We start from the raw sequence: 22,127 nt of genomic DNA, 5'->3' as shown, positions 1-22,127 counted from the left end.
CATGATGAACTATTGTTTTTGGAGATACTGTATTTTTAAGAAGTTAAAATTTAGAATTAATACAAAGAGCAGTTCTAATGAAAAAGAACATAGCTCAAAGTAAACTATATTACCATATATCTGAGCCATAATTTTTAGTCCTGTGTTTCTCAACCAGGTGGGGGTATACCAGAAGTATAAGTCACTGGAAGACAAATATGAACTTCCTGGAGCATCCATTTACTATAGGAAAACTGAATTTTCCTATGTATATATTCATGTATATTACACACACATATAAATTTAATGAGAGTGGAGTCATTTATATACATATTCTCTTCCCTTTGCTACTAGGGATGTGTCATAGTGCAGCTTGAGATGCACTGCTCTGCACACTTGGTTATAAGAATGTTTCTGCATTATATCCTTAAAATGTGATTTTTAGGTATAGAAGAAAGTATCTAGCATGGTCATTCTAGGAAAAAAAAAACATGCTTAAACTGTTAAAATGTAACAAGTTAAACTATTTGACCAGTAACTGGGCTAATCTACAATAATGAATATTCATTTGCTCAATTAAAGTTGACTTTGAAGAAATCTCACTTGATGCATTCATACATTTGCCCTGGCAAACCAACACTGTAACATTCACAACTAGATGTTTAAAATGCTAAAAACTGACACCATGAAAATAGTCGGCAGTACTTTAAATTTTTTTAAAATATGTAACCTGGTGTTGCAGATTTGTCCTTAGGTTGAGACTGCAGATGAATTTCTCTGTTTAATTCTTCCTTGGGTGGAACTGTACGGGATACAGCTGACTTCTCAACTGGTTTTGATACTTCTGTTTTCAGAGGACTAACAGAGGTTTTTTGAAGTAGTTCAGGATTTTGTACCTTACAATTTTTAGCACTGGTGATGGATGTTGTAGAAGATTTCACTGGGGAAGAAGTAGCTTTCTGAAACATGATAATACTTAGGGTAAATAACAACACTCACAATAGTTAAAGATATTTCTACAACAAAAAAATTCAAATCCTATATGCTTGATAGTCTTTTTGTAAACTCATGAAAAAAAATTTCTTGCTCTCTAATAGATCAAATTAATTTGAAAGGTTTGAAAAAAATTAACTTAGAAAATGTGATTATTCAAATTATGTAGTTTAGTGTACATAATATTCTGATGAGTAATTTAGTACAAGGGAGAGGGTCACTATTTTGAAAAACAATTTCTTTTCTATTATCACACTAGTACCCTTATGATGTTAACTATATTAGGTCAAATACATATATATTTGTATTTTAATTAAATCATGTATCATGTACTTCAAGGTGAATTATAAGTACTACTTACTATGTGCCAAGTACCATACTAAGTGCTTTATGAACAATATCTCATTTAATCCTCCCATAACCTTTTCTTTCCCATTTTACAAATGGAAAAATACTTTTGCAAGATTAAGTAACTTCTCCAAAGTCACACTTCTAATTATGTGGCAGGGCTGGGATTGAATGCACGTCTAATTCCAAAACCTAGCTCTACACTTAAAGATAACACTCAGAAACACAATTTTTTTTTTTTTCATTTTTGTTTTCTTCGTATTATTTTTAAAAACCATTGAGATAACACATAGGCAGGGTAATCTTCCAAATACTTCAAAAGGATATCAGTGAAAGCATCACACCCACCCTTGACAACTGCCTTTTGGAGGTAACTACAGCTACTAGCTTTCAGAGATATCTGATGTCTTTCTTGTTTTTATACACATACATAAAGCATTTTAATAGAGAAAGTAATTTTCAGGCTCCCGTGATGAGTAAGAAGAGGCTCCATCATTCAAAAGTACATACTTTGGAAGTACATTAAATTTGTGTAATTTAGTTGTTAATTGATAACTTAATTTGGGTCAGAATATCAAATTTATTATTTTTACTTTCTATGAAATACTCTAAAAATACATAAACATCCTATATATATGTTATAAAATACATATCTACAGACATATATATACATAATATAAATTATTACTCATAACAACGAACAAAAATGTTTCCAAATACCAAAATTATATTTACTTACCCCAGGGCTAGAAATTGCAACATTAATCAAAGATGCACCCACAGCACTCGAGGATGAGGCTTTATTCAAAGAGGCATCACCATCCCTTTGGGAACAGCATGTAGCTTCCTGCTTAACACTGCTGCTATTGATCCTAGCAGATGCTCCACTTGCAGAGGAAAATTTGGATAAACAAGTGGTACCAGGCTGTTCTTGCACACTGTTTTGCTTTGCAGATGAGGTTTTTACATCATCTTCCCAGGAGCAAATAGTTGCAGCAAGGTTGGCCAGTCGGCCCCTTCTCCCAACTGGAGTTGCTGAGGCATCTGAAAGGGATGGTTTGGGAGGGGAGGCAGCCTTTTCCTTTGATGGCATTGCTGAGATGGGTGAGCTTTCAGGTATATCATCTGAAAATTTTTTGAAAGTTAAAGTCCATGAGCTATATGTGTATGTAATAAAGGGATCACTCCAAACAACAACAAAAAGCTTTTCTAATACACATGAAACTACCAAACTGCTTAAATTTGACAATATATTTTCAAATCAGATACTTAAATTAAAAAAGAAATACTTTGTTACTTAGTTTTTCAATTATTTGATAGATTATGAAATCTATAAAACACCATACATTTAGGTTATATTTTTAGAATTAATTAATGATGTCATAACACTGCACAAATTAAGATTACACATTCAACATACTTGTTTTTAGAATGTACTAGGCTAGTGCTATACAATAGAACTTTCTGCAATGATGGAGATGTTCTATATCCATGCCATCTAATAGAGTAACAACTAGCCACTGTGGCTAGTGAGCACTTGAACTGTGATAAGAGCAATAAGAAACTTTATTTCATTTTAATTTAAATTTAAAACCGACATATGACTCTTGCTTATGGTATTGAATAACATATCCAATACCATATTGGATATCATACCATATCCAATAACAATAGCACAATATCATATCCAATACCAATACCATACCAATAGCAATACATACAATACCAATAGCACAGGGTTAGACTAATATGTTTTTATGCACAGTTACTTCATTTGGAAATAAATCTCAAATAAGCAATACTTAGAGAAGGCAATGGCAACCCACTCCAGTACTCTTGCCTGGAAAATCCCATGGATGGAGGAGCCTAGGGGGCTGCAGTCCATGGGGTCACTAAGAGTCGGACATGACTGAGCGACTTCACTTTTACTTTTCACTTTCCTGCATGGAGGAGGAAATGGCAACCCACTCCAGTGTTCTTGCCTGGAGAATCCCAGGGACGGGGGAGCCTGATGGGTTGCCATCTATGGGGTCGCACAGAGTCGGACACGACTGAAGCGACTTCGCAGCAGCAGCAGCAAGCAATACTTAACCATGAAAGGTATGTATGCATAAAGAGCATATACGGCAAAGTTCATGGCCCTTCCTATTCCACAAATTCCGTCAACAGAACAGATATCCCTCCTACTGTCCAAGGCTTATACATCTGCCTGAATTCTCAATTCTACTCCCCTTAAACCTTCTCAGGGATCTTGCACCAAATAACCACTTCTTCCTCTCTACAAACTTTGTTTTCTACACATTAATATGCTCAATTCTCTCTCATCTTAAAGCTAAAAACCAATCATCCTCTCATCAACATACACCCGCTTTTAGCTACTGTCCCTTTTTCCCTGCACTAAATTCACTCACCACTCAACTCACTTCGATCTGACTTCCACATACACAGCTGCACTCAAGTTGCCTTTGGTATTTTCACCAATGCCTACACATTTGGCAGTCCTTGTATTTCCATATGTGACATCACCCTCTACTAGTTCTGTCTTTGCAGCCTAACCTTCAAGGTCTCCTTCTAACTACCAACTACCTCCATCTGACTATCCCACATGCACCTCAAATAATATGTCTGATGTTGAAACTGCTTCAAACACATTCCTCCTTATCATGCCTCTTCATCCCTTTTCCCTTCCATCCACCACCTGGTCATTAGGTCCCACAGATTCTTTCTCCTAAATCTCTCAAATGCAGCCTCTTTATTTTCATGGGCCTTCATCATTATGCCTGAATCATAATATTAATGTTTTAACTGATCTTCCTGCTTCAAATCTCTACCCTCTTCAATCTCTCCTAATTCAGACGCCAGAGTGATCTTTCTAAAGCATTTGCCTACCTAAATTCTCAGTACCTCCCCATCATCTTCTGATTAAATTCCAAATGCTATGGACCCTGCTGCTTTCTTTGAATTTATCTCTTGCTTTTATACCATAGGAATTGTATATCAGAATGCCTACTCTTTATACACATACTGTGTTTATGATACCTCTGTGCTTTTTATTAATATATATGTTCTGTTGCTTCTGCCTAGAATATCGCTACTGCCTGAAGCCAGCTGCCCTTCAAAGTCCAGGTTAATTGCCTCTGTCTCCTCCAGAAAAGCTTCCCTGACCACCATCTTCCCTACAATACTTTTTTGCATACCTTTATCATTTTCCTTAGACTACGCACTGTCTTCTAAACAGATGACAGTTTCACTGTCATCCTTTAGAAATGGACTTAATAGACCCCTCACTCTTCTATTCTCCATCAGAAAGAAAGGCTTTAGATAAATTATACTTTATTATTCCTCAAACCTTTAACTGGCACATAGCCACAGTCTTGAATAGCACTCACTAAATCATTCCTCACAAACACTTTATTTATAAGTTTCAATGGTTAAAATTAGACAAGCTACGATGCCTTAAGGAGATTTATTTTCAAGACTGAGGTAGGCATTTGTTAATATTTGCTTTCAAAATATTCAAGATCACAGAGGCGACAGTTTCTCCTAAGAATGCTTAGGGCCTTGATTGTTCTTCTGATCAAGTATTAGATCACAACTCTTTCTTTTTTCTGAAAGGAAAATCTGCACTCTGCTGCCCATAGATATTTCCTACAAAATAGAATGGGACATCTTTCTATTCGGGCACATTAACTGGTTTCCTCAGACATACTAAAAGCAGCATGGTTAGCCCCATCCACTACTAAAATCAACAGGTGTAACTGACAGCGTAGAATATCAGCACCCCCATTACACACCCATAAACATCGGACAGGACATAAAAGTTGAGCCCTAAAGTCAAACTCCTAGGGTTTGCATTTTAGCACTGACTGTGGGCAGGTGTCTTAGCCTCTTTGAACTCAGTCTCCTCTCCTATAATATTTGAAAGCCAAAGCTTCCTTGGATAAGGCTTAGTCACCATGGACTGTCCACTTACACTGGGCTGGCTCACTTCGGCACTGCTTCTACTGAACTGAGCCAGAAGCCAGCTGTCTGCCTACCCTGAGAAAACTTACACCTTCGCTAGCTCCTACAAAAATATCTTTAGGGCCCACAGAGGAACGTTCTCTCAGGTCTTAGCGCCAACCATGACTCTGTTTCTTTCATTTTATAAACACTATCATGTAACTAACAGTGTTTCATCTCTCTGCATCAGCTGCCAGTGAGTTCAGAACCATCTCTATGAAGTGAGGAGGACCTTAAGGCCTATATCTAGTAAACTAACTTTACCCTTCACTTTGTTTTTCCTTCTCTTCACGTTGATTTTTCTCATTTTTCCAATTTTTAACATAGGTATTTTTGTAAGTCACCCCAAGGCGTTTTTCGTAACAAGGTAGGAGATAAGCTCTCCATCAGATTACAGGCCCATGAAATGCAAAAGTCAGGTTTGCGTTTCCTCCCCCATGGGTCGGGAAGATCCCTTGGAGGAGGGAATGGCAACCCACTTCAGTATTCTTGCCAGAAAGATCCCATGAACAGAGGAGCCTGGTGGGCTACAGTCCATGGGGTCACAAAGAGTCAGACACTACTGAGCATGCACACTCATTTTTGTAAGTCATCCCAAGGCGCTTTCGTAATAAGCTTAGAGATAAGCTCTCCATCAGATTACGGGCCCATGAAATACAAGATCAGGTCACTTTATCTGTCTCCAGCACCTTAGCATGATTACATGCTTTGCAGGTGTTTGATAAATATTTTTTGAAATTTTCTTTTTCCCCTATGAACAGCATTGCATACCTTAGTCACTCAGGTTTATTCAGTGAATCCATGAAACAGGATTTCTTGAATATAGAACTGAAGGTCAGCAAGGTTGATAATGCCAAGAGTACAGTTTATCCTTTAGTGTTTTCATTGCAAATATAAGATAGTTCCTTTATAAGATCAAGGTTTTGTAAACCAGTCTAAGAACCTCATCATCGTTTACTTCAACGAGAACACACCCAATAAATATATAATGATACATAAACCATTAGCAAGCAATGGATACTCAGGACATAGATCAAAAGCATTTACCCTTCATGTGTTAACTGATACATTTTAACCTATCAAGTTGAATTGCACTGAAACAGATTTAAGGGCCACACGGTCCACAAGAGTGCATACCTGTCACATCATCACTATCCCAACAGCGCCGCTGCTCAGCCAGCTTTTGCATCCGTGTTCTGACTGAGGAGGCTGCAGCTGCTCCCAGTCTTGAGTTCGGCTCGCTCCTCACACCCAGCTGTGGTGCTGAGGCTGGGGCAGCCAAGGAGTCACTGACACCAGCGGGTGTCTGAGGCATCTGTGGCTGAGCCTGAGGGGACACAGGCCTCGGAGAACAAGGTTTTGCAGACGTTGACTCCACTGGCTTTTCATTTTCCAAGTCAGAAACTTCTACTTCAGTGTTGTCAGAACAGCGTTTTTTGGATGGTGATGGTTTTGTGCAAGATTTCTCTAGGTTAAATAGGACAAAAAATTAAAAGTTCTGTAATTTTGCACGGCATGAAAAAACTTTAATGGTAGGTACAAAAGAATAAAACACTATTCTCTCTGTTCCTTTAAATGATTTCATTCACAAGAAGAAATATGTAAAATTCTACTTTCTTTCAGTAACTTGGAAATCTGATATGAGAGATTTCTGTTTAAGTATGCACATAATTTAACAGTTTAAAAAAACCTTAATGAAAAAAGTCTTCAAATAATATCCTCAAGATTTATGTATAATATTCTTTGTGGTCTTCAGACACTAGGAAATAAAACATATGCACACAGAATAAGCAAAGCAAACGTTCTAAGGGATTTTAAAGATCATACAGTCCAGTTACCACATTTTTAAATAAGAAAAATCAAGTCCAGAGAAATCGAGTTACCTGCTTAACATGAGCTTAACACCTGAGCTAAGGGTAAAAACAAGCTTTCTGCTTTTAAAAACAATTTTTCATGAGCAATAAACAAGAGTAGAAGGGCACCTGGCTTGAGGTTTAGGAGGCAGAGAACCAAAAGACTGACTGAATTATCTGACCAGTACCAAGCAAATTCATCAATGCAAGTGTTTAACATTTTACATTTAAAACCTCCATGAACACCTATAAAACGAATTAAAAAGTCCTAAAAGAAAAAGGAACTATCCAAACACAAGGAATATAATTTTTACCCAAGAATGAGTTCTACTATACCTCCTATAAAGCTAATCCTTTAAAAGGTAAGAATGTAAATTCCCTTTGAGGTCAGTTTCACTGGCTGTCTAACCAAGCGTTCTTGTTCCGGCAGTAACTGAAGTATCATTAGTGGGAAGTCATAATTGCCCTCATAAATATCAATCTAAGTAAATAATACATCATGAATCTTTCCAATCTTCTTCAACTCACTTAAGGGTATATTTTAAATGAACTTATCTAATCATTTTTTGAAAGCGTTCCTATTTAACACGCTTCACTACCTGAAAATATAGAATGCTTTAAGTTTACATTTCTTATACGAAACAGTAAATATTTCCATTTAAGCATCAAAATACAGTTCTAACCACTAGTTTTCAAGTACATAGTACTCAATATCTGATTGCATAAAGCTGTGCCACAGTGAAGAGATCCTAGACTAGAGCTAGATCTCTGTTTTCCCATGTAGTATATATGGTATTCCTTCCCTTCAAAACGTATTAACATACAAAGGGAAATTCTCATTCTGTGGTTAGCTTACAAAATAGTAGGGAACCAGCACTATGCCCTCACCTCTTTTGTAATATTGGTTTGGCCCTCTGTAATACTCTTTTTCTATGTGCATTTTAAATGTCTACTAAAGAATATTATCATCTCCAGATTATTCCAAAAGATTAAACCAGCTGACTGATACAAGCTTGAGGATGTCAGGATTTAGGAAAGAATAAGAAACTTTCCAGGTGCATGTGAGTTTGTTGCAGGAGTTGTTGTTTGTTTTAGTTGCTATATTGTGTCCAACTCTTTGTGACCCCATAGACTATAGCCTGCCAAGCTCCTCTGTCCATGGGATTCTCCAGGCAAGAATACTAGAGTGGGTTGCCATTTCCTTTTCCAAGGGACATTCCCAACCCAGGGATCGAACCCACGTCTACTGCACTGGCAAAAGGATTCTTTACCACTGAGCCACCAAGGAAGCCCCTCTTGGGGTGCGTGGGGGTGTTGGTGGTTAATTTTGTTTCTATTTAATTTCAGTAGTTCTATAGATTAACAACCTATACTTTGTGCCCAGCCTGAGACACGGTTCAGCAGACAGAGGATGAAAAGACTCATGATATTTCAAGCATCTGCAGGCAGGCCTGCCTTTTGTCGCCCTGTTCACGTAGGAGGGGAAGAGAAACTCAACACTAAGGCCAGTGTAAGTGCTCCACTGCTCCCGTAGAATTCTTCCCTTAGAGGATTTAACAATATTTTGGAATGAGGAAAATAAAGCTCAACCAGTTAATCTGAAATATTTGTTAGAAATTCTGCTCTGGCTTGATAGGTTCCAGGCCTAATATAACAAGCCTGGAATACAATAAAAGGTTGATCTTTCCCCTGGAGGCTATTACATTTGTCTCCCAAAGACCTTGGTCTTCCGCAGGAACAATAAAGTGTTTGGCACTTATTTGCATTTTGAAAACTGCAAGTTTTACTTTTCCCCACAAAGTCTATTACCTTTGTCCCCAGATAGGGGCTGCTGGTTACTTGCTTCCGAAAGCGGCTCCCTGATCCGCTTGGCGTGAGTCAGAGCCCTTGCGGCTGGGATGGGCCGCTCAGCCATTTTCCTCTGAAGATTCTCTCGTCTGGCACGGGTTCGCTCAAGCAGTTTCTACACATACAACACACCAGAGCATTAAAGCATAAGTTTAGTCAGAGGCTCACAAAATTTCAGATAACTTCTCAAATCACTAACTGTCACCAGACATGGATAATAACAGTTAAATACATTTCAAAAGTCAAATTCTCAGTAATTAAGATTCGCCAAATGAGCACTGTCATGTCAAAATTTGATTAGATATAATATGACCATTAAAGGGGGAATGAAATGTGTTAAGTTCACTGCATGAGATTTTAAGTGGCCACAGATTTTTTTCTGCTTCCTTCAAAAGGTATTTGATCCGGCTGGCTTTATGATTCACTTTGACTGTTAAAACATGGCAGAAGTGATACTGTGTATGTGACTTCCAATCCCAAGGCTCAAGAGGTCTTGCAGTTTCTGTTCTCACTCTCTTGGAACACTGTCTTCCTGTGAAGAGGCCCAGGTTAAGCCTGCTAGACACATGGCCCAGCTGACAGCCAGCATCAACCACCAGACCTGGGAGGAAGACCATTTTAGCCCATCCAGTCCCAGAAATTTCTATATGACCGCAGACTTCTGTATGATCCCAGGGGACACCAGAAGTCCAGCTCAGCTGAGCCCAAATGCTAAGCCACTGAGTCATGGGAAATAACATGGTGGTTGTTTTAACCACGATGGTAGGCAAAATAACGGTTTCCTAAAGTTGTTCATTATCCTAATCCTGTGAACCTATATGTTACCTTACACGGCAAAAGGGACTTTACTTATGTGATTAAAGTAATGACATTGAAATGCAGCGATTATCTGGATTTTCTGGGTGGGCCCAATGTAATCGCAGGACCTTCTTGGTAGCTCAGCTGGTAAAGAATCTGCCCGCAAAGCTGGAGACCCCAGGTTGATTCCTAGGTCGGGAAGTTCTCACCTGGAGAAGGGATAGGCTACCCATTCCAGTATTCTTGGGTTTCCCTGGTGGCTGAGATGGTAAAGAATCCGCCTGCAATGCAGGAGACCTGGGTTCGATCCCTGGGCTGGGAAGATCCCCTGGAGGAGGCAAACCTCTCCAGTATTCTTGCCTGGAGAATCCCCATGGACAGAGGAGCCTGGCAGGCTGCAGTCCATGGGGTTGCAAAGAGTCAGACACAACTGACTGACTAAGCACAATGTAATCGCAACTATCCTTACGAGGGAAGAGAAGCCTGGAAGGTCAGAGTCAGAGAAGATGTGACAAGGGAAGCAGAGGTCAGAGTGATGGAATCGGGGGCACTGAGGATGGAGTAAGGGGGCTGCAAGCCAAAAAAAGCAGGGGGCCTCTATCAGCTAAACAAGGCGAGGAAACAGGTGTCCCCAAATCCTCAAAAAGAAACACAATCCTGCTAACACCTTGATCTGAACCCAGCAAAACCCAACAGACTTCTGACCTACCAAAGATAACATGTATGATGTTAAGCTAGCAAATCTGTAGTAATTTTTTATAGCAGCAAAACTAATACAGCCACTAAGGTTTGGGGTGATGGTAAACAGCAAGAGGTAACTGACTTAATATTCCTTTGAAAACATAAGATCCTTCCTAAGAGAAAAATCAACCTAAATATTATCATGTTTTATTTAATTAAATATCCATATATAATAAAACAGTTTTAAGTTGAAATCTTAGTATTTCACAGAATCATGAATATGACTCTTTTCAAACCCCAAATCATGCTCCTATTGGAATCAATATAGTATAACAAACACAAAACCCTGTAAAAGAATTCATTCTCTTTGAACACAACCAGAGAAGGCATGCAGATTACTGGCTGGAGTATACACCTGCAAACACAGATAAAGTAATTATTGCAGACTAAGGAATTTAACTTCACCTGACCTTTTTAACTGCTTAATTAAGACAGAATAATCATTTTTTAAGTCTCTCTGAATATGAAAAACAAGCATGAGCTTATCTTAGGAATGATTTCACACTGAAAGAAGTTAACACTTAATCTAAATGCTATGTCACTGAAAGAGTAATTTATGAGCCAAATGCCTTCCAAAACACAAAGCCTTTATCCTTTAAGGTCTTCAACAAACTCAAAAGTGACAGTATTATGCAAATTCATATATGTCTGATAATTTTCCCCACAATAAAGCACATCATTCCCAAGATACAAAACTAGCCTAAATATGTTCATTCATGGACACACCCACATTCCACTCTGGTCAGTTAGAATACTTATGAGTCAGTATATTTTCAGTTACTATGCGCAATGGGTCAAAAGAATGAGGTTTTGCAATTCAAACATACACAAAGTGTTCTATTGTTACAGCAGATTCAGGAATTTCAAGATTAAAACAAATTAAAGTAGATAAGCAAAAAAGTTCCCTAATCTGTAATATAAAACTGATAAATACCAAAGATTATTAATATAAAAGAAGTGATATATCTAAAATGCATAAAGTCAACAGCTAAATAAACGTAAGTTACCCTTCCTTATAATAGTGTGTCAGGAATTTAAGTGCTTTTTTTATTTATAAGGTACATTCCTTCAAATATCACACCTCCTTCTTCAAAGAATAAAGGCATTAAAAGAAAATAAAAGAGTGCAGTTACTAACAATCAGGAAATAAGATACTCCACATGAAGGGATCTAAAATAACTGAAGTGTAGAGTCCTTAAGCAATTTCTGCCCCACATCCCTCAAACCATTTCTGACAGAATTTTTTTCTGGGAGATATTACTGATTTCCTACCTTCTTAAACAAAGTAGACTCAATAACAACTTATTATTTTCAAAATGTTCTAGAAGCATTCCTTCCCTGGTCATCAAAGAGAGTTCACTTAATTCTGGAAAATTAAAGAAACTCTATCCAAAACAGTGATAGCATGTTTGTCAATTAACATCACAAGAAAATAATGTTTTATATATTTTAATTGTAGCTTTTTCTCTTTTAAAGTTCCTACATGGAAAGTTCTGACTTGACACAACTAGCTGTGGATTTCCTATGCTAACCTGGGGTGGCCATCACCATCAGCAGATCTTCAGACTAAAATGCTAATATTGACATTATGAGCAATAAGTTTATGGCTTTAAATCTACCTAACAACAAGTACAAAAAGAACTTCCCAGATAGTTCAATGGATAAAGAATCTGCCTGCAATGCAGGAGACACAGGAGACCTGGGTTTGATCCCTGGGTCTGCAAATCCCCTGGAGAAAGAAATCGTAGCCCACTCCAGTATTTCTTGCCTGAAAAACCTCATGGACTGAGGGGCCGGGTGGGCTACAGCCCAAGGGGTCACAAAGAGTCGAATATGGCTGAGTGACTAAGCACAGCAAGAAACAAGTACAACCACCACTAGTGCTTAGACAGGATTTAAAGTACTTTCAGTGTCGGCAGACACTAACTCATTTCATCTTCAAATATGATTTGTTGAAACTCTGTTTTTACTACTGTTTTAGAGATGAAAAAATTCAGGTAGGGGTTCAATAACAAGCCATAGGTCACACAGCTGACAAGTAGCAAGGCAAGATTAAGAACCAGGCTCCAGAGTCTGGACTCTTAACTGCTTTACTAAAAACTATAGTTGGACTAAATCCAATTGTTTTTTAAAAACTTACCATCAGTAGAACTAACCAAATTCATATGATCAACCTTAACTTTTTAATGCTATTAGCTGATCATCATAATAAACATGTGCCTTAACTGCTAGCTTATCCATAAATCAAGATAGATTCTTTCTTTATCTCTGGTTGGTCCATGAAGAACATCAGGAACATTGATGTGGATTCTGTCTAGATGCTGATTCAGACTGCAAAATCATGAGACACTTAGGAAAAGCTGGACACTGACAATGTTTGATGATTTTAAGGAACGAACTGCTGTTTATTTTTTAGGTGTGATAATAACATTATGATTTTTTTAAAAGTCTTTAGTGTTCAGTGATGAATACCTATGTATTTATGTATAAAATTATATGCCTTCTAGAATTTGCTTCCAAATAATTCAGTGAGGAGGATTAGAGGCAGATACAGTAAAACAATATGGCCATGTGTTGCTGGGCAATGGATGCATTATACTTGAGATTTCCTAGAAGAAAAGAATATTGCTAAAATGTTCTAACAGTTACTGCTTGATTTAATTGTCTGTAAAACAGTTTACACTGAATGGTTATCTTTCACATCAATTCAGCAGACTGTTATTGGATTGTGCTTGAACATCAAGCACAAGATACTCAGAAATCTCTCTCTGAATAATCTCCTACCTTCAGGAAGCTTACATTCTAACAGAAAACATGTTCAACAGGTACATATAAATGCAAGTGAGATGTGTATTGTGAAAGGTGATCTCCTCTCTGAAGAAGGGGAATCAAACTGTGAGCTGGAGGTCAAAACAAAGTTTGCCCGGTAGAACAGGCGGGAAGACAGAAAGTGAGCCAGACAGCACCAGTGACAACAGGGAGGGGAACCAGTGCACAACAGCCTTGTCTGAGGAAACAAGAGTTGAGGATGGTTGCAGCTACAGTCCATGGGGTCGCAAAGTCAGACACGACTGAGCACAGCACAGCCTTTCTCAACAAGAGTTACCAGGAGAATTAATCCTTAAGGCCCTGGCATTAAAGTGTAATGAATTAACATCTCTCCTATGCCTGCAGAATGTCATGGTTAAGAATCACTTTTGAGAGAAAAAAAATCACTTCTGGGAAAACTGAGAAAAATAGTTTCTCTCAAATAATTTTCTATGCTCTATGGTTCTGATAAGGAACTCCAGCTGAGAAAGTCATTTTAACTGACTTTCAATTTCCTTTTCTTTTCAGATGAGGAACAGTTAGCTTCACTGTACAAAAATGTTATGAATGCTATAATTAAGCACCTAATCTTTGGAACCATTTCAAATAGTTCACTCACTCCCAATTAAGGAAAAGATGCCAAAGCTGTTGATTCCAACCGCAACTGGTCTAACTTCTCAAAATATAAAACACACACACTAAACCACATACATTTCTGAGCTGCACTCTAAAATGAAAAGTTACTTTTAAATAAAAGTTTCTTTCAACTGAGATTTGTACTAGCTTCAGAATAACATTTTTAAGTAAAATGAAGTGCAATTTTCAGCCAACTTTCAAAATGCTTTGCTCTTGTCAGTTACTTAGAAATATAAAATATTGAGAACAGGAAGGGCTATTATTTTAAGGAATCCTATTTTAAGTTGTAACATAACATATCCTTTTAAATTTCAATGTAAGTGAAAAATATGTGGGGAACCACCAGCTCTATTCCCTAAAGCTAATACAAAAATGTGCTCAGGACTTTTCTGTTAGAATATTTAAGGTTAACAAATTGATGTGTATCCCTGAGATGATTGAGAATTTGGAAACAAATATTGTGTTTGAATACAAGTAAACTCTAATTGCCGAAACTTTTAATATCTTAAACAGAATTGCAACTACATCTCAAAAAAAAAGGGGGGGGGTATTAATATTCTCCACTCAAGCTTTTCAATCTAGTGTAGAGACATTTTTAGGCCCACTTTGCAACAACTCAAAAAGTAACAGTTTGACACTTGCACAACACCATAAAAAAAAGGAACTGTCCTTGAAGAAAGGGTAGTGGACAACTGGCCACACTAAATTCCTGAGTGTGTCAACGTACATTCGCAACAAAAGTCAAAGCTAGACAAATAAACGACAGAGTAATGATGTAATTAATCCATATTTAATTTCCAAAGAACAAAAGATGAGTTAAGTCCTGCTATAATGTTATGCTCCATAAACACACCCAAAACAGGTTTCTTTTTTTTTTTTTAATCATGGGCTGTAAATTTTGACTTGAACATATTAGGCTAGCAATTTTCCTTTCAGTTAGTGTCAACCTCAGGTATGAATCTTCTTTGCTAGTTAGGTAACCAATAGAAACTGAAGAGAACTATTGACTTCATAGGAACGGATGCAATGGTGTCAGGCATCGGCTTATTTTAAGATTTTGCTGTCACTTCGTTCACTGCATTCTTAAATGTATGGAGTGGAGAAGGGAATGGCAACCCACTCCAGTATTCTTGCCTGGAAAATTCCATGGACAGAGCACGGGGTCGCAGTTTGGACAGGACTGAGACTAACATTAAATGCACGGCTCCTCTGCGAATCACACGAACCCTGCAAACCGCATTCCATTCCATTTCCAGGCGGCGGCTGCACACACAGTACTGAGTCACTCGGCCACCCGACTCCACCCTGCAACATCCCGGCTTTGACTTCCAAGGGGATCTGTTTGGTCAGGCCCCTACCGCACCCTTGGAAGACCCAGGGATCCACTCCAGAGGGGCGTATAATCACCGGGGCTGACAGGGGGTCTTTTCACTACTACTACTGAGGACAGACTAAAAACTTCCCCCGCAGAGCTTCATCTGCAGGATAAGCACAAGAAAACCGCGGATGAATTACAGCCACATAGAAGAAGGAACCCGCCGCACCCTGCAGCTCCAAGCTGGACCCTCGCACGCCCACTCTGCGCACGCGCGCGCACGCGCTCACCGGCCTGTGGGCCGGGAGGTTGACAGAGGGTAGGAAGGGAGGGTGGGGGGCGGGCGCCGTCATGGCTGGCTCTGCCCGCAAGTTTTCTCACCTCGGTAAACGGGTCCATCGCCCCGGACTTCGCGTGTCGATTACGAGACGGCCAAAACGGTGGTTCAAATTCAGAAAAAGAAAAGTGAGTGCCGGCTCAGTGGGTCACTTGAAGAAAACAAGAAGGTAGCGGGGAACTCTCCCAAGCTCCTCTCCTCTTCCCCACTGCCTCCGAAGTCCGAGTCGGCCAGCCGCGGCGGTTCAAATTTGAATTTCAGCGCCCGGACCCGCGCGCATGCGCACGGGCGGGGCGGGGGGCGGGGCACGCCTCTCCGGGCCCCGGCGCTAGATCACGTGGCCTCGCCGGGGCTGGGAGGTTCCCAAGGGTGGCTCCGCCGGCTCAGTGACTGCCGGGCCCAGGCGGCGGGGATGCAGCGTTAGGTGCGGCGCTCCAGCGCATCAACTGCCTCCTGGCTCAAAGCCCCACCCCCAACGCTCGCACACCCCACCCTGTTTAAGCAGATCCCTTCACACTCTTGTGCCTGGGCGTTCCTGCTTTCCTTCATTCCTAAATCTAGGATTAAGGGCCCTTCTGTTTGGAATCCCACTGGACCTTTGACTTTACGTAGCTTTCTGTTCATCTGCTCGCCAGCTCCTGCTTCACTCCAAGGTGGACTCAGTCTTGGCCTTCTTGAGGCCCAGGTCTGGTGAGCCCCCAGACACTTGTGGCTAATGACCAGTGAGCCGCCTTGGGCACTGGCCTTTATCACTGAGAAAATAAGGTTAACTTTAACAGACCTGTTAATGCTTATACACGAAACTCCTGTCGGTCCTTCTTATTTTAACCCCATCAAACTGCATGCAAAGTTCGAGCTGAGAAGCTTCCCACTTTTATCCTTTCTTTTACAGGTAAGAGAAGGGAGACCCTAACACTTTAAGTAACTGGTCCTGGAGAAATGAAAATCCCATTCTCGGCTCATAGTCTACTTTCCACCACTGGATCATAGCTAGGTCTCATAACTATTCTTTATTGAGAATTGAAAAATACGTTTTATAGTTACTGTATCAGATTCATACCTTATTTAGCAAGTTTATATTAGGGCTTGCTATAAAGAGGACAAACAGGTTGTGACTTGTTCATCCGTAAAACCGTGTAGATTTCTGAATGGCTGCCCAACAGTTGAACAGGCCAAAACCATTACTCCCAAGTAAGAATTTCAGTATATTTAATAAGGTTTCTATCTTAGCAAGTCAGTGAACATTACAAAAAGTATTTCACTAGTAATATCTGTAATTTGAATTGTGGTACTATATGTAGTAATGGAAAGAATTCTGAGCGTGGGATGAGAAGAAATTCCTTGGGGTCTTGACTCCACCAGGACTTTGTGACCCCAGGCTTTCGGCAAATCATTTAACTCGTTATCTTTTAAACCTTTTTGGGAGTCATAGACTCCTTTGAAAATACAATTAAAGCTTAAAAATGCCCTTTCAACCATAAGCATTTTAAGATACGATTCCGTGAAGTTCATGGTCACAGATTGTGAAGTTGCTCAGTCCTGTCCGACTCTTTGCAGCCCCATGGAGTGTAACCTGTCAGGCTCCTCCATCCATGGGATTTTCCAGGCAAGAGTACTGGAGTGGGTTGCCATTTCCTTCTCCAGGGGATCTTCCCGACCAAGGGATTGAACCTGGGTCTGCCGCGTTGCAGGCAGGCGCTTTACCCTCGGAGCCCCCAGGGAAGCCCCGTCACAGGTTAAGAACCTCCAATTTAGCCTCTGGATTTTGGTTTTCTCATCTGTAAAACCAAAATAATCAGCTGCCCTGCCTTTCTCAGAGTTGTTAGGCCGATCAGCTGAAAAACTGAGAGCAATCAAAAAGTATTCTATAATAAGTAATAAGGCCCTACCCAAGTGTTTTGAATTATTAATATCTAACTCAAAAGTGTTGGCTTCCCTGATATCTCAGTTGGTAAAGAATCCACCTGCAATGCAGGAGACCCTGGTTCGATTCCTGGGTCAGGAAGATCCCCTGGAGAAGGGATAGGCTACCCACTCAAGTATTTTGGCTTGGAAAATTCCATGGACTGTATAGTCCATGGGGTCGCACAGAGTTGGACACAACTGAGTGAGTTTCACTTTAACTTTCTTTTCAACTCAAAAATGTTAATTGCTCATTTGTGCCTGACTCTTTGTGACCATATGGACTGTTGCCCTCCAGGCTCCTCTGTCCGTGGGATTCTCCAGGGAATACTGAAGTGGATAGCCACTCCCTTCTCCAGGGGATCTTCCTGACCCAGGGATCGAACCCAGGTCTCCTGCATTGCAGGTGGATTTTTTTCCATCTGAGCCACTAGGGAAGCCCATGCTAGCTATGAACCAAAGAGAAAAGATGCTTGAATTTTTTTTTTTCAAGTGCTGGACAAGAAAGTAGTGGATATATTAGGGTTGGAGGTTCAGGAGGAAGTTTACACGGCATTGGGAAATGAGTCATTAGAAATTAATGAAACCCTTTGCCTTCCAGCTTTGACCTCTGTGAGCCTTAGATTCTTTATGCCTGTGTGCCTGCATGCTCAGTCATGTCCAACTCGGCAGATTCATGAGCCATGAGGCTCCTTTGTCCATGGAATTTTCCAGGCAACTGGAGTGTGTTGCCATTTTCTTCTCTAGGGTGTCTTGCCGACCCAAGGTTGGAACTCGCGTCTCCTGCATTGCAGGCAGATTCTTCTTTACCACTGAGCTACCATGTAAGCCCCTTAGATTCTTTATAACTGGATTCTGATAAAGACTAAAAGAGATAAATAGAACATGTAGCATAATATAACTACTCAGAGTATTTATGTTTATTCACAATCTGTCTTTACCCTAATAATGATGATAATAGCAACCACCCTATAAAGATGAAGTTTGTTAAACCCATATTCTGTGCCAGAAGCTGTGCTGGAGATTGAAGTCTCAGTTCAGTTCAGTCACTCACTCATGTCCAACTCTTTGCGACCCCATGGACTGAAGCACATCAGGCTTCCCTGTCTATCACCAACTCCAGAGCTTATTCAAACTCATGTCCATCAAATCAGTGATGCCATCCAACCATCTCATCCTCTGTCCTCCCCTTCTCCTCCCACCTTCAATCTTTTCCAGCATCAGGGTCTTTTCCAGTGAGTCAGTTCTTCGCATCAGGTGGTCAAAGTATTGGAGTTTCAGCTTCAGCATCAGTCCTTCCATTGAATATTCAGGACTGATTTCCTTTAGGATTGACTGGTTGAATCTCCTAACAGGTCTCCCTGTTTCCCTTCTTACCCCCTGATAGTTAGAACTACCTTTCTTCTTTAAAAACTGTGCTATAAAATATTTCCAATGTAACAAAAAATTAGTGAATAGAACAGATAACCATGTACACCTAGCTTAAAAACCTTTGTAATTAAAGTCTCCTATGTATTCCTTCTTCCTACCATTTACCTTCCACTCCCCAGGGGTTAAACTATCCTGATTTTCATGTTTATCATTCCTGTGAAATGTATGTATTTTTATTACATCTACATATATATCTATATCAATATATAGTGTTTTACATACATTTTGTTTTTACTGTAAGTAAAAATTTCTGCTATTGGTTTCTTTTCCGAATGTTCTCTTTATGAGATTCATCCTCACTAACAGGTATAGCTGCATTTTGTTCATTATCACTGCTATAATTCTATTTTATTAATATACTTGTAATTTATATATCCATTATCCTGTTAGTGGACATTTAGCTCATTTCCAGTTTTTCATTCCAAAGACCGCATGATGCCATGAATATTTTTATGTCTCCTTATGTCTCCATGCAAAACTTTCTCTAGGGTAATATACTTAAGAATTAGAGGATCATTTCAAAAAATATATTTCAGTATTACTGCCAGATATTAAAAATAAATTGCCCTTCAAAGTGATTGTAACAACTTATATTCTAATCACATTTCTATGAGTATGTCTGCTACTATACTCCCTCCTTAGTACTTGGATGCTTTTTAGCTTCTATCATTCTTGTTTGTATACATTTCTCCTATGACTAGTGGAAATGAACATTATTTCGTGTGTTTATTGGCCTTTCGGTTTTCCTTTTCTGTGAATTTCAAATTCATATCCTTTGCTCTTTTTTCTATGTGGTTGCTTTTTCTTATTGATTCAAAGTGTTTTGTTGTTTTATAGGAAAATAACTCTTCCTGGTTTTTTGGCTGGAGAATATCTTTCCCTAGTTTATGGTTTGTCTTTTCATTTTGGGATGTCTTGGATGTACAGAAATGTTTACTACTAATGTAATTAAATACATGTATATTTTCCAGTAGGATTTGTGCTTTTCGTGTCTCAGTAAATCCTTCCCTACCCTGAGGTTGTAAATATGTTCTCCCATTTTTCTTCTAAAAAGTATGTTTTTTTTTTTCATGGTTCCATCTTTAAATTATCTGGGTTGATCATGTTTTTTATCTGGAAAACCAAATGTCTTAGCAGCATTTATTTAGTTGTCCATTCTTTCCCCACTGACTTGTAATGCATCTTTTGTATGATACCTGTACATGGAGGCCTGTGTAGAAGCTCTTTATTCTATTCTACTGGTCTATTCGTCTAGTCCTCTTCCAATATCAAACTGTTTTCATTATGTAATCTTTGTGATACACAATCTTTGTGATACCACATCTTTGTGATATCAAACCATTTTATTAGTGCACATGGATATATCTTCATTAATTTAAGCCTACTTTAACATCTTCCAAAAATATATATAATGTACTTCCATAAAGATCGTTATACTCTTTAATGTATTCACATGTATCTTTGTTGTTATTTCTTTTAAAATTATACATTTTAATTATACTTTAAACTACCTATTATTAGTATATAGGAACATGATTATTACAAACCTACTGAACTATCATATTTTAGTAATTCATCCAAAGGGTAGGAGCTTTTTAAATTGTAAATTATATAGTGTCAATTTCTTGTGTAGAGCCAGTTTATGTCTTCTGTTGCGAGTAGGATAATATGCAAATTCTTTATCAAACCTACAGGGCCCTACATGATCTGGGCCTAACCTTCCTCTCCTCGTATCCTGCTGCTGCTGCTGCTGCTGCTAAGTCGCTTCAGTTGTGTCTGACTCTGTGCAACCTCGTAAACAGCAGCCCACCAGGCTCCTCTGTCCCTGAGATTCTCCAGGAAAGAACACTGGAGTGGGTTGCCATTTCCTTCTCCACCTAGTATCCTAATATTCTCCAAATATCACAATGTGCATATGTGCTAAATCACTTCAGTCATTTTTGACTCTTTGTGACCCTATGGACTGTAGCCCACCAGGCTCCTCTGTCTGTGGGGACTCTCCCGGCAAGAATACTGAAGTGGGTTGCTATGCCCTCCTCCAGGGCATCTTCATGACCCAGGGATTGAACCCACACCCCTTATGTCTTCTGCACTGGAAGGCAGGTTCTTTACCACTAGCATCCCCTGGGGAGGCCCAAATATCACAATTGTTGTAGAGTTGTTAAGTCATGTCCAACTCTTTGCAACCCATGGACTGAAGCATGCCAGGCTTCCGGTCCATCACTATCTCCCAGAGTTTCTCAGACTCATGTCCATTAAGTCAGTGATGCCATCCAAACATCTCATCCTCTGTCACCCCCTTCTCCTCCTGCCCTCAATCTTTTCCAGCATCAGGGTCTTTTCCAATGAGTCAGCTCTTCGCATCAGGTGGCCAAAGTATTGGAGCTTCAGCTTCAGCATCAGTCCTTCAATGACTATTCTGGTTTGATTTCCTTTAGGATTGATCTCCTTGCTCTCCAGGGGACTCTTAAAAGAGTCTTCTCCAACACCACAGTTCAAAAATCATCACTCAGCCTTCTTTATGGTCCATCTCTCCCATCCATATGTGACTACTAGAAAAACCATAGCTTTGACTATATGGACCTTTGTCAGCCAAGTGATGGCTCTGCTTTTCAATATGCTGTGTAGGTTTGTCATAGCTTTCCTTCCAAGGAGCAAGCATCTTTTATTTCATGGCTGCAGTCACCACCTTCAGTGATTTTGGAGCCCAAGAAAATAAAGTCTGTCACTGGTTCCATTATTTCCCCATCTATTTGCCGTAAGTGATGGGACCAGATGCCATGGCCTTAGTTTTCCGAATGTTGAGTTTTAGGCCAGCTTTTTCACTCTCCTCTTTCACCTTCAGCAAGAGACTCTTTAGTTCCTCCTTTCTTTCTGCCATTATGGTGGTATCATCTGCATATCTGAAGTTATTGATATTTCTCCTGCCATCTTGATTCCAACTTGTGATTCATTCAGCCTGGCATGTACATCATGTGAAAATATCACAGTACTTTACCTTTTTTCCACTAGTCTCCAGTCTCATAAGACTTTCTTCCAGTCATAAAAATATGCTAAATTTGTTCCTGCATCAAGAACTTTCCACCCCCTGGACATTCCTAGGTCTACTCATGGCTTCTCCTCGTTAATTGGGTCT

The 22,127-nt window shown here is 39.5% G+C and overlaps 2 protein-coding genes across 5 annotated transcripts in view; one reads left to right on the top strand and one right to left on the bottom strand.

Moving 5' to 3' along the window:
- ANLN (anillin, actin binding protein) overlaps positions 1–22,127 on the bottom strand; it is a 77,056-nt gene that overhangs the window by 40,919 nt on the left and 14,010 nt on the right. For 2 of the 3 annotated variants that reach the window (XM_020902479.2, XM_020902500.2), the window contains exons 1-5: positions 15,703–15,786; positions 8,985–9,138; positions 6,460–6,789; positions 2,060–2,445; positions 710–938 (exon numbers count right to left, since the gene is read on the bottom strand). In XM_020902479.2, coding sequence (XP_020758138.2) covers positions 710–938; positions 2,060–2,445; positions 6,460–6,789; positions 8,985–9,138; positions 15,703–15,720 — 1,117 coding nt within the window. In that variant the 5' untranslated portion in view covers positions 15,721–15,786. Of the gene's footprint in view, positions 1–709; positions 939–2,059; positions 2,446–6,459; positions 6,790–8,984; positions 9,139–15,702; positions 15,787–22,127 lie in introns of those variants that run through there. The other variant, XM_020902493.2, reaches the window with a different exon arrangement.
- The window catches only part of MATCAP2 (microtubule associated tyrosine carboxypeptidase 2), a 75,509-nt gene continuing 68,982 nt past the window's right edge, over positions 15,601–22,127 (top strand). Inside the window, exon 1 of one of the 2 annotated variants that reach the window (XM_070468473.1) lies at positions 15,601–15,786. In XM_070468473.1, the coding sequence (XP_070324574.1) occupies positions 15,673–15,786 (114 nt within the window). In that variant the 5' untranslated portion in view covers positions 15,601–15,672. The remainder of the gene's footprint in view (positions 15,787–22,127) is intronic. The other variant, XM_020902528.2, reaches the window with a different exon arrangement.

Source organism: Odocoileus virginianus, chromosome 1 (genome assembly GCF_023699985.2).
Source record: "Odocoileus virginianus isolate 20LAN1187 ecotype Illinois chromosome 1, Ovbor_1.2, whole genome shotgun sequence".
Taxonomy (NCBI): Eukaryota; Metazoa; Chordata; class Mammalia; order Artiodactyla; family Cervidae; genus Odocoileus; species Odocoileus virginianus.
The sequence above is the reverse complement of the archived record's forward strand: the minus strand, read 5'-3'. Positions and strand labels throughout refer to the sequence as shown.